Raw genomic sequence first — 12,117 nt, 5'->3', positions numbered from 1 at the left:
GAGGGAAACATAGCAACACAATCAGCTCATGACCATCTGTTTCTTTGCAAGCTCTCTGTGCCGCCAGAGAAGATGAATAAACACCTAAGTGGCACAGTAAAGTGCAGAATGAATTGCTGTCAGTCGCCTGAATTTGTATTCCCCCCCGTGGTCCATCCAGCGCTGTTAATGCGGGATGATATCGCCAACTCTGTCAATCAGTGAGTCAGCCCAGACTTAATGTTTACAGCTCTGGGTTTGTAATAAGTCAAACCAGACAAGAGCCAAATTCACATTCTCTCTCTCTCTCTCCCTCTCTCTCTCTCTCTCTCTCTCTCTCTCTCTCTCTCTCTCTCTCTCTCCCAGAGGGGCGGTTCAGCTCATAACTGCGGCCAGCTGAAGGTGGGTCAGGTGATCCTGGAGGTAAACGGGGTTTCCCTGAGGGGCCGCGAGCACAGGGACGCCGCGCGCCTCATCGCCGAGGCCTTCAAGACCAAAGAGAGGGACCACGTGGACTTCCTGGTGACCGAGTTCAACGTGGCGCTATAGCTGAGTGGAGGAGGAGAGAGAGGACGATGACGAGGGGCGGCACTGTGAGAAGAAGAGTCCGAGGACCACGTGAGAGGAAGGAATTCATGCGTCTATTGATTTAAATGGCACAACTCTTTCAGATAGACATAAACGAACCACCGACTGATCTCTGAGCCCTTCTCCTTTCTCAAAAGCCCACCCTTCGAGTCTGGACACGCGATACTCAAATTTACAAGGTATTACTTCTGCTGTGGACTTCGTTCAGGATTCTCCTCAACGTGTTACCTCCCCACTGTGAGACCTTATGCACTAAAGATGGAAAGTAGTGAAACTGATACCTTTTTGTTTGTTCTCTCAGTGTTAAAACTTGTGGATTCTTTTTGAAACCCGCTGGAACTCCTCGTAGCACTCCCACGTCCCATTTCTTTTATTTATTTTTTTTGCTTCTATCTGAGAGACAACCGCACATCCAAGACTAATCCACGCTCGACTTTACAAGCTTGGATTTATGTATGTAAAAATGAACAAATGTAGATACAGATGCATATATATACTGTACACATAAAGATACTATATGAATTATAAAACCCGTAACCCCTGTTGCATCATCAACATATAGTAATATATTTCAAAGATGAAGATGATTCAGGCCATCGCGGCGATACGGGATCCTGCAGATTTTACAGTGATGCAGTGAAGCCTGTCCGCGCATTAGCACCCTTTCACAAACGAGGCGAACAAAAAGACACATTACATGCTAATATTTGTTTGATCCGACATCAAGAGAGACTGCGTGTGAATGTTCATATGGGTTCCACACAAAAGCGCATCATGTCCTGTTTCCCTCCCACTCCTCCATGTGTATCTGTATTGTTTGAGACTATGTCCTCACCTAGCCAGCTGTGAAAACAACAATACAAACAATAAGACGCGGCTAAATCACTTCTTCCTTTTTCTATTTCCATCGGCAAACAACACATCTGCTTCTGCATCACTGCCAAAACCTGGTCCAGGAGAGTCTGGGTACTCTGCTGAGTCTCAGCTGGCCTCAGTTCTGTCTCCTCCTGCTCTCTGTTATCACCTACACTGATTAAACACAGCCATTTTCACAATTTAGTTGTTCTCATTGACATATTTTTCTGTTTCTGTTTTTTCGCACACCTGAACAAGATTGTAAAAGCTACAATCTGCAAACGTTTCTCCATGAGCAGCTACTTTGTCAGAAATACAACAGAAAAGCAACTGGTGGATGTGTTTACAGTGCAGCCAAACAAACTCACATCATTTTAATAAAGAAGTCAGTTAATAATTGGCCTTTTCCCATCATGCCATGAGCAACCACAATCTAATTTGATGACTATTTATCTCAGCAGTACACAGTAAAAGGAGTTGGTTACCTTGCTGAGGATTGGAGGTGTCTTCATCTAACAGCTCACTGAGGCTGCTCCTTCTTGTTCCATTACTCCCCGCAATATTTAAAACTGATCTGTTGTCAAAAAATGTCCCAAATGGCTGTTTTCTTGTTTTCGCTAACCTCGCTTCCAGAAAACATTACGTTTCCTGTGACTGCTTCACAATCAAAGTCACCCCGTGATTCGCCAGCAGAATGCTTTTACTGTGAAGCAGCAGTGGGAAATGTTCACAGTCTCTTAATGCGGCTCTGATACGACTGTAGGGGAGTAAACAGTGAGGCTAATAACAAGTTAAAATGACAAGACAACGCCGGATGATTCTGTTCTGAATCCCTCATGCACGTAGAGGCAATTTAAATCTAGTGCGAAAACTGCGGACCCCGCCAAGTACATATAAACTAGTATGTAGAGAGGCAATTACAGAATGTAAATACAGTTAGAGTAATGGCTATTACTGAAGAATGCCAGCCATAAAGAGTATCAAAAATGGAGTTCAGTTTCATGGAAAAAAAGGTTATAACTTTAATGATAACAACTTCACTGTAGCCAAGCTTCACTCTGCAGACTAAAACGCGAGTTCTAGAGAGCAATTTTGAAAAGCTCAGTTTTCACGTGTCAAACGCTGGATCAAAGGTACGTTTTCAGATTTGGCCAGTTTAGTGTGGAGGTGCTCTCAGAGGGGATAAACTCCCTCAGCTTTTCTCCTGCTGCTCCCCTCGCTGAATAACAATTGATGATTTTATTTTGTAATTTCATAGTTTTAATTATATTCACCCTGGGGGGCTCGCTGAAGCCATGCTCAGTGCCGCAATTACGCCCAAGAGGGGAGTAATGAGACATTTAGAGGACGACACTGCCAAAGATTTTAGAGACACTCCTCCACACATGCTCACACATGTGCGCACACACATTTCATCCATTTATAGGAAAGCAATTAGGAGATAAGCAATCAGGTAGAGCGAGAGATGGAGCAAGAGAGAGAGAGAGATATAAGTATGAGAGAGTGACTAAAGTAGCAAATGAGACATGATTGCTGTTGTGCCGATGATTTGCTTCCTCTCAGGAAGAGTGCCAGCGTGGAGCGGATGTACGGCAAACATCCTCCACGTGTCACTCCAGAGACTCACATTAGGCTGCAGGTAGAAATATGAAGTAATTGGAGTAATTAATTTAAGTGTTCTGCGCGTGGATGTGTGTTATGCATATGTTTAATGCGAGTGGTGTGTGTCTGTCTGCAGTTAATGGGTGAAAGTGAAGAAAATATGCTCAAAACAAGGAGACAGCAAATAAAGACAAATGTAAATGTCATCAGGGGAGCTGCTGTGCGAGGACACGCAAGGAAGTGAAGCGGGAGTCTGCTTTTTGAAGAATGCCAACAGAGCAGCTCTGTGAGAAATTGCTATCAAACACTCCTGAATCACTCTGGTGACAAGAGAACACACAAGTCCATGCTTTGTTTTTACAACATATCCCTGCTGTCTATCTTCAAAATGTCAACGTTTAATGAATAAAAACGTTCGGGATGCTCGGGTTGAGTTTTTCAAAGGTTATACCCGTATGTTTGTGTCCGTTATGCCCAATTATGATCCCAAGATATATCATTTCTTAACAGGCAAAAACCGGATGATGTTTTTTTCTGTCGAAAGGCCATGTTTTGTTCTATTGCTAATTTTACAAGTGAGAAATAAGAAAACAAAAATGTCACTCGAGTATTCACCCTCCTTTGTTATTTCTGGTGTGGTCTCCACCAACTCCTGCGAAAAATATCTGTCTCATTTGCTGCTAAATGTTCCACTTTTTCACCAGCCAGTTGCATATGTTGTGCGGCTGTAGTTTGGTGCTGGGAAGGTAGCGAACACACAGACACACTCCCACACACGCGGTTAGTCCTTAGACCTGTTTCCTGGCACAGGATCAGGAAACATTCGTATTATATCTATGTTAAAGGACCACATGAACTTTCTGCACGAGAAAAAAGACAGTCAACATAAAAGCAGTGACAAGATACAACTGAAGAAGTGAATCAAGAGGAGATGAATCCACTGTGTGACAGCCTGCACACAGGGAATCACAATGAAAAATTCAACAGTTAAGGCTTTAACAGTAACTCTAGTCCTGTTGCAGGATTTATGGAACATTTTTTGTCGGTAATGCCCAATAATAAGTCAACGGGCTTGATGAAAAGCTACTGTATTAAACTCTAGCATCAGTTTGTATGAGAGAGAAATGTCGAAGAGCGAACATTTATATATACAAATGTTCTCGAAGAGGCTTTTGAGAGCATCCATACACTTGATTTGGAAATGTTAACTGTATGCATATTCAGGACGGGATACCAACTATCTGGAAAATAATGTACTTGCTGCAACCACAAACAAACTTAAAATTCAGGATGCATCAGCGTGTGTGTGTGTGTGTGTGTGAGAGAGAGAGAGAGAGAGAGAGACAGAATGAGCTAGATAAGAAGACGGAGAGAGATAGAGAGACATTCAGACAGACGAGAGCTGGAGTGCGTCCTCTCAGTGGAATTACTCTCCGGTCAACAATCTGATCTGGGAGGATTCGCAGCCACGCAGATAACGGCTTTTGTTTTCTGCATTTAAACATCACACATGACACCTCCCTTCAGACAGAGGAGAGGAGGAGGACAGAGAGAGAGTATGGCCATTGTCAAACACTGCGGGGGCCAATCTTTTGATGGGAAATAATAATAAAATGTTATTTTCCATGTCCATGAAAACCATCTTTGAATTTGATTTGATTTAGCCCTTTAAGGTCTTTCAAATAAACTGAATGATCAATTTTTCCTCTATGGGTTGAGGAAATTCTCCCGCTTCTGAGGCTAGTAAAAACCTTTTAAAGGCCTTTGGATTGACTAAAAAAATGCATTGACACAAACAGGGAAAGGCATCGTTATAAAACTTTCTGTACTGATACTGAAGAATACTTACTCTCTTACTAGGAATATATCGATGTTTGTCTACAAAAGCCTTTTGCCATTTAAAGGATAAGACAAGTATATTGTTCTAATTGTCAACAAATCCCATGACAAACCAACAATGTGTTACTCTGTCTCTCAATACTTTGTGACTTCTCTACCCTGACTGGTTTGATACCAAATTCTTTACAAATCTTAAAACAAAGCCGATGTCCAGTGGATGAAAAGTTGAGAAAATGTGACGACAATGGAGGACAAGTTATATTTGCAATCTTATTTTATCATTTTATTGAAGTCACTTCAACTGAGGTAAACATTTCCCATTGACCTGAGAGTCTGGTTCAATCTCTCTCCACATCATGAGTCCATTAATGCCAAAGTTCCCCCGAGTGAGACACTGAACCCCCCCCCCCCCCCCCCCCCCCGCTGGCTGCACCCTGCTCAGGTGAAATGCAGATAAATGCAAACACGTCTCAGAGACAGTCAAATGTGAACACTAATGAATAAAGCTCTACAGGAAAGGCAACAGCCATCATTATATTGACCGTCCGTTTATGTATTTAGACACTTATAAACCATGTTATAACTGCAGAATCATCCCTCCTCACAGAAAACTTGTAAACCCGACACATGTCAATAGTGGCTCGGCCTTCTCTTTGACCTGATATTAAAGGGCCGTCCAGGAGGGAGGGATGATGGAGGGAAGCGATGGAAGCAGCTGACAGTCTCATTAATCAGAGAGGTGCTGGCCTCGGCTGCGACATGAGACACGACAGCTCACACATTGACTTGTTGCTCGCGTTGTAGCAAGGTGTGAAAGTTTGCCCCCCCCCCTCCCCACGGCTTCCCCACAAAGGTCAGACTCAAAAACCAACCAACACCACTTGTTTACCCCATTGATAAATGTTTATTTGTTTCACTGAGTGTGCCTCCTGCTTTATTAGCTGCACAGGTTGATTTTGTTGGTGTTCATTCTCCACCCTGCGCTGCCCTTCAGCTGCCTCCTTTTGCTTTTGTTTTCCTGTCAGTCCATCCGTCTCTTTGCCTGCTTCCTGCACATTTTACAATGACATGCTATTTATACAGAAAGTGTGTTTAATTTTTCAATAAAGATAACTGCACAAAAAAAGTAAGCTGTCTGCTTTTATTTTGAAGTTAGTATTTTGAAGTAGGAAACATAACATAGTAGAGGTACCAAAAGAACCAAGTGTTATTTTGGTCAGGGAATGTTTCTTGTGGTTTTGGGTCCCTTAGTTTCAGGGGAAATCTTAATGCTGCATCATATCATGATATTTTAGACAACAGTGTGCTTCCAACGTTGTGGCAACAGATTGTGGAAGTCCTGTCTTGTTTCAACACGACAATGTCCCCTTGCTCAAAGCCAGGTCCATAAAGAAACAGTTTTCCCAGTTTGGTGTGCAAGAACTGGACTGCAGAACCCTGACCTCAACCCCATCCAACTCCTCTGGGATTAACAGGGACACTGTGAGACTGTGAGTCAGGTCTTATCACCCAACAACAGTGGCTGACACCTCTAACACTCTTGTGGCTGAATGGGAGCAAATCCCAGTAGTCAGGTTCCAAAACTATTGTGTAATATTCAAGTACCCACACACTTTCGGCCATATACTGTAGAAAAATCCTGCCTATTGTCTCTGTCTATGTGTCTCTTGTTCTTTCAGGCTCTTAATAGATTCATTTCACTTCAGCGTTCTCTGTTGTTGCTGGTTTTAAATTGTAAAGATACAGAAGCAGCAACAAAACACCATTACCACAGATGCTATCAGGTTCAACAAAAGCACAGCTTTCATATTTTAAGTAGAAGATACTGTAATTGTGCCTCCATACATTTTCTAAACCGCTTATCTTGTTCAGTTTCACGTGGGAGCTGAAGAGGCAGCGTACATCCTGGACAGGTCACCAATCCCATCCTGTCTCCAAATAGGACCTATGAGGGGTTTAGGTCTTAAGACATAAATGCTGTGCTCCCCTTTTAAAAAGGGTTCTGGTTCCAGCTCCTCAAATGTGAGAATTTTCAGTTTTTCTTTTACTTTTAAATTGAATATATTTCGGCTTTGGACTTGGTCGGATAAAACAAGCATTGTGAAAGACGTCCGCTCGGGCTCTGGAAAGTTATAGATTCATAGATATTGAAAATTTTTTTTTTTAATTACCTATTTATTTTACATCTTGAATTTATTTATTTATTTTTTATTCTTTTTTACTTTTCTAAAAACAAAAAGTCATACATTTTTGTATTATTTGTTGTTATTTTATATGTGTATGTATATCGATGAAAACCTGTGTTGGACATCGATCAAGATGAAAATTAACTTTTCCTCCATTCAATACAGGCAGGAAAGGATGAAAGGTGTCGTCCCTACAGTTTGATGATCAAAAGGTTTGGAAATGGTGCCCTCATGTGGCCACTTCTCCGAACCGCAATCCTCTTCTGTTGTGTTCCCAATATCAATCTTCGTTAAGCCCCGCCCCTGAGCAGCCTCATAACCAATCACCAGTCAGTCTTTGGCTTCAAGCCTTCCTCAATAATGTTGATCTTGGCCCTGAGTTTTGACTGTAAGGTAACGCCATCAGAAACAAACTGTACAAATTAAACGAGCATGTTTAAACTAAGTTTAGAAATGTTAACTTTAGAGTCAGGGCCACGTCTGAAAAAGGCGAGATTTGTACACGGTCTATTGAAAGGTAAAAGATGCCTGAAATACTAAACTCAGGACCATAAATATCCCAACTCCTCCCTCGGGTAACTACTGCCAGCTCAAATCAGTGCTACACTCCACACGACTGATAATTAGCCTCATAAATATCAGAAACTCCGGATTTCTTGGAAGAAACTAACTCGTGTAACTCCTCCAGTATAAAGGTACCAGCTCTACGTAGTTGAAAGGCGTCTTAATGTGGTTTTGTTTGCGTTTGTTTTGATGTCTAACTTAGGAGTAAGTGATGGTAACGATAACATACTTTTGAAACTGTCACTGACTGCGTTAGCTAGCTTAACGTTACCGTTACCAACCGTTTTTTCTAACGTGACTCCGCAGTCCATAAAAGACAATTAAGTCACCACCTTCAGTTGTTTAATGTACGTGTAGGCTTGAAAGTGTTTGAGCAGACCTCAGTGACCTGTTAGCTGTACGTGTCGGTGGTGGTTTGTTGTGGTGTGTGTGCCATGGTGACACAGGGGTGGGTCTTCTCTCTTCTCTCTGAAGTTTTGCGGTTTTCAAGGCAACCGACCCCTCTGTGATCTCTACAACCATTTGAAAATCCTGCCCGCTGAAACGACGAGATGAAACTATAGGTCAATAATATGAGGTAAGTTTGCAACTCAGTTCTGTTGATAACAAGTGTTTATCAAAGTTGCTTTCTCTCCACGACAGTGTCATTTAGATTCCTCTGTGTGCATGTTTTAGCTCCTCAGCCCACCTGACTGGTTGGACTTGGTTAAGATGACTTTTTTTTTTTTGGCACTTAGATGTTGTTGAGCAAGTCTTTCTTGAGTTTTTCTTGAGTTGAAATTATTGGAGCTTCTTGTTGTTGCAAAGCATGGGGCATGTGTTTGGATACAACCTACAAGGGTACAATATATTGTTGTGCTTTATTGCTGTAACTTCTGTAATCCCTGCTCGCCTGAAACTGTGGATCAGAGAGAGACTGATGAACTAGACACAGAAGCTCAGACAACACACTCCAACTGGCTGCACAGATTTTAGAAATAGTGTGTCCTCCTGATGTCATTGCCAGAAAAAGTAACTGGGGGAAAAAACTTGCTCTCTGTAACATTTGATCAAAACATAAGTCAGCAAGAATTGACCAGAATTCAATGCCAACGATTGTCTGTACCAAAAAAAGTTTGTTACCTATGCCCTATGTACTAGTAAGTTATTATCTGTTGTTGCTGCACTTATATCAGCTGTTTCTTGACAAATATTTAGCGCCAAAGGTTTTATAAATTGTTGAGTAACTGATATTTGATTAACTGCTCGATGTTGGGGGGAAAAAGGACTTTGCAATAGTAGTCAGAAAGGAAATTTCTATTCGGAACATTTAAAAAATGAGTTGTGAAATCTTCAGTCATTTTCAGTAAAGGGAAAGACTTTCTCAAACATCTGGATGTCCAAGTCAATGAGAGTAATAATGAGCATTCTTTATGTAACACCGTTCATACACAAAATGCAGGTCAAACTACTTAAAAACAGGGCTGCAACTAAGACCTTTATCATTATTGGTTCACGTGTTTTTTCTTTTTTACTCAAAGATATTCTAGTTACAATGATCTGAAACAGAGAAAAGCTGCAAATCGTCACATTTGAGGAACTGGAACCAGAGAATTTTAGACATTTTTGTTTGGTGACTTAAATAATAAATTGATTATTGACATTGTTTTATTAATTTCTTTCTATGGAGTAATCGATCAATCATCTAATCATTTCAGCACTATTTTAGATACTCTTACAGCTTTATTCAGTCGCACTTCTCCCCAGTCCCCTTTGCATTGTGTCCTGTGTCCTCAGTGCTCCCTGTGCCTCCTAAGAAGATTAGCTGTCATATATTAGTCACTCGGCCCTCCTAAACAGCTCGCTGTAGCTTTGCCAGCCTCTTGCAGCTCCAGCTACGCTTCTGTTCACTGTGCTCAAGATTCATCCGGTATCACCTGTGAAAATATATGTCCTTGTTGGCTGGGCTGACTGGTTTTGTGACAGCTTTGGTGGGACTGTCTGGGATTGACAGTAGAGCTTGGCAGACAGTCTCCCCCTCTCTTTTGTCTCTCCTGCACTTTTCCCTCGCTCCGTCTGTCATTCCTGGTCTCTCTCTCTCTCTCTCTCTCTCTCTCTCTCTCTCTCTCTCTCTCTACCATCGCACCTGTCCACTCGTCTGACAGTTAGGTGTTTACAGCCCTGCTGCTGTCTGTCTGTCTGTCTGTGAGGAACTGAGCTACCTCCTGTCCTGGATGTAGACTGATGATCATTGTCTGTTTACAATCAGTGAAGCCCCCTGTAAGGGCTTTAGGACAGCTTAATTCCCCCCATCTGGCAGCTGAGATAAATCCTTAGTTCCCCCGGGAATGAGAAGGGAACATAAGCAGAGCAACAGGTGAGTTGTTTCTTTGCTTTATTCTTACCAAAGAAACGTTCATAAATCCAACAGTTATGGCAAACCTGGAACGTTTTTGAATTTGGAAATGGCTTTGATTCCACTACACGTTTGTTTCTGTGTACTTCTCTTCTGCATTTGCTCTAAATGTAGTTACTCTGTAAATGTCCAACATGTCTCTGTGTGTGAGACAGAAACACAGTTTTGCAAAAAAAAAATGTGACACTTGAATAGAACAGAGCCATTATTAGTACAGTTATTAATAACACCTGTGCTTTTGGCCTATTTTATGATATTGGATATAAAGTGTAGATACAATACCTGAATTTTGGTACAATTACCAAAAAGATACTTCAAAAATATCTTACTTATTTATAGAAATATATGTTGTAGACATATTTCAACTATCTGATCTGCACACACATTTTGGTAGGTGCCAAAAAAGTACCCAGCCATAGTTGTCAGTATTTTAAATGTTGCTGGTTGAGGTGGACCTGATTGGAACTCATTTATATACTGCTGAGTTAGCTAGTTTAAATAATAATGCATCACATTTTGTATGATCTTACATGATCTAAATCTTCAGTGTGAAATCTTAATTTGCTAAGTTGCCAGTAACTATGGCTATCAGATAAATGTATATCCCATTAAATGTAAGTGAGTACAAGTATATACTTAATTGAGCTACTCAAGTACAAGTATCTTAAAATTGTACCTAAGTACAACTTGAGTAAATCAGTGTTGTTACTTTTCACCATTGATTTCAAGTCAAACAACTGCACATATTTTCACTCTTGTCTCCCAGCAGGGGTTTACTCCTCGCCTTGAGTCCCTTGAAATTCTAGTTTGTTAGACGAGGAAGAGGGAAATGAATAAATAATGACATAATAATACTGTGAGCTCTAACTCTTTCTATTCTGAAGTTATTGTTTTTCTAAACCTACCTCTCAAGTTGTGTACCGGCTGTGCTGTGTGCTCTCATTCCTTGTGGTCTACTTTAAATGCATGGTGAGTTTGCCATGTTGGCTTGTGTGCTGACTTGTGTATGAAAGGGTTGTAGAGAGAGCACGACGCGAGTCTGTCAGTGCTGCACACTGAGCCCTGTGTTTGTTTCTAACACAATCAAAACAAATGTCTGGATTTCTGAGCAAAAAAACATACTATCCCGTGTGTGTGTGTGTGTGTGTGTGTGTGAGAGTGTGTGAGAGAGAGATAAGAGACGCTGTAAGAAGCACCAGGCTAATAATCTGCTCACGGTAATCTGGGATATTGATGAAAGAAGCAAAGACGCATGGGGACCACTTCTCTTAATGAGAATCTGAGTGCTACTGCACAGAATGTGCTTCACTCTCTGCTTTTTTTGAAATGCTAATTTCCTTGCATTAAGTTGACAGCAAGTTTCTCTGATAATGATGCTTGTTAAGGACTGTGACTTGGTATGTGGCTGTCTTTTTTTTTACTTTCCAGCTGCTGAGACTGCTTCTAAAAAGCAGAACAGTACAATGCAGAGTTCAAACGCCTACCTGGTTAAATAACTCATTCATGTGTGATCGCTGCAACAGGCGGTTTATCAACCACCATCAAAGTGTTGTTGCATTAGAAACGTGTACATCTCAGTGAAAATATACTGTAATATAGAGATGGACTTGATGTCTTTTGATGACATTTGAGAATTTGGTTAAGTGGCTTTTTAGAAGGAAGAAGCACGTATACATTTCTAAATGAAATGATCTTCCTCTTTGCAGCATTGTAACAGAGTGTTTGTGGGCTGAGACACTGGCAGTGTAGCTGTAACGCAGTATGTTAAGACTTGTCAGAGATGTTTTATTGCACATGCGGAAAAGCGCTTGTTCATGTTGTGGAGTTGCCATAGTGAGCGCTGCAGCTCCAGGCAGACACTTTGGGGATGTGATGGGACATTGTGAAGTAGCAGTCTAGCTGGAGCTCTGTTACATGTATGATATGCTTGTCTCATAATGAAGAACATAAATGCTGAGTGGTGTGACCTGATAGCGTCGGGTTTGAGCAGGGGGCAATGAAATGAATGCTTATCTCTTGTGTAGACTAACATGTTTACAGAGTTCATGTCACCTTGGAAACGAGTCCTCAGACAAGACGAAATGTAACATCAACACCACTACCACGTCC

General features: G+C 41.4%; 1 protein-coding gene across 1 annotated transcript in view; it reads left to right on the top strand.

The window, feature by feature from the left end:
* The window catches only part of whrna (whirlin a), a 117,813-nt gene extending 117,285 nt beyond the window's left edge, over positions 1 to 528 (top strand). Inside the window, exon 13 of the mRNA XM_070924836.1 lies at positions 346 to 528. Coding sequence (XP_070780937.1) covers positions 346 to 528 — 183 coding nt within the window. The remainder of the gene's footprint in view (positions 1 to 345) is intronic.
* The last annotated feature ends 11,589 nt before the right edge of the window (positions 529 to 12,117 follow it).

The sequence above is a fragment of the Enoplosus armatus genome, chromosome 18 (genome assembly GCF_043641665.1).
Source record: "Enoplosus armatus isolate fEnoArm2 chromosome 18, fEnoArm2.hap1, whole genome shotgun sequence".
NCBI classification, from domain to species: domain Eukaryota; kingdom Metazoa; phylum Chordata; class Actinopteri; order Centrarchiformes; family Enoplosidae; genus Enoplosus; species Enoplosus armatus.
The sequence above is the reverse complement of the archived record's forward strand: the minus strand, read 5'-3'. Positions and strand labels throughout refer to the sequence as shown.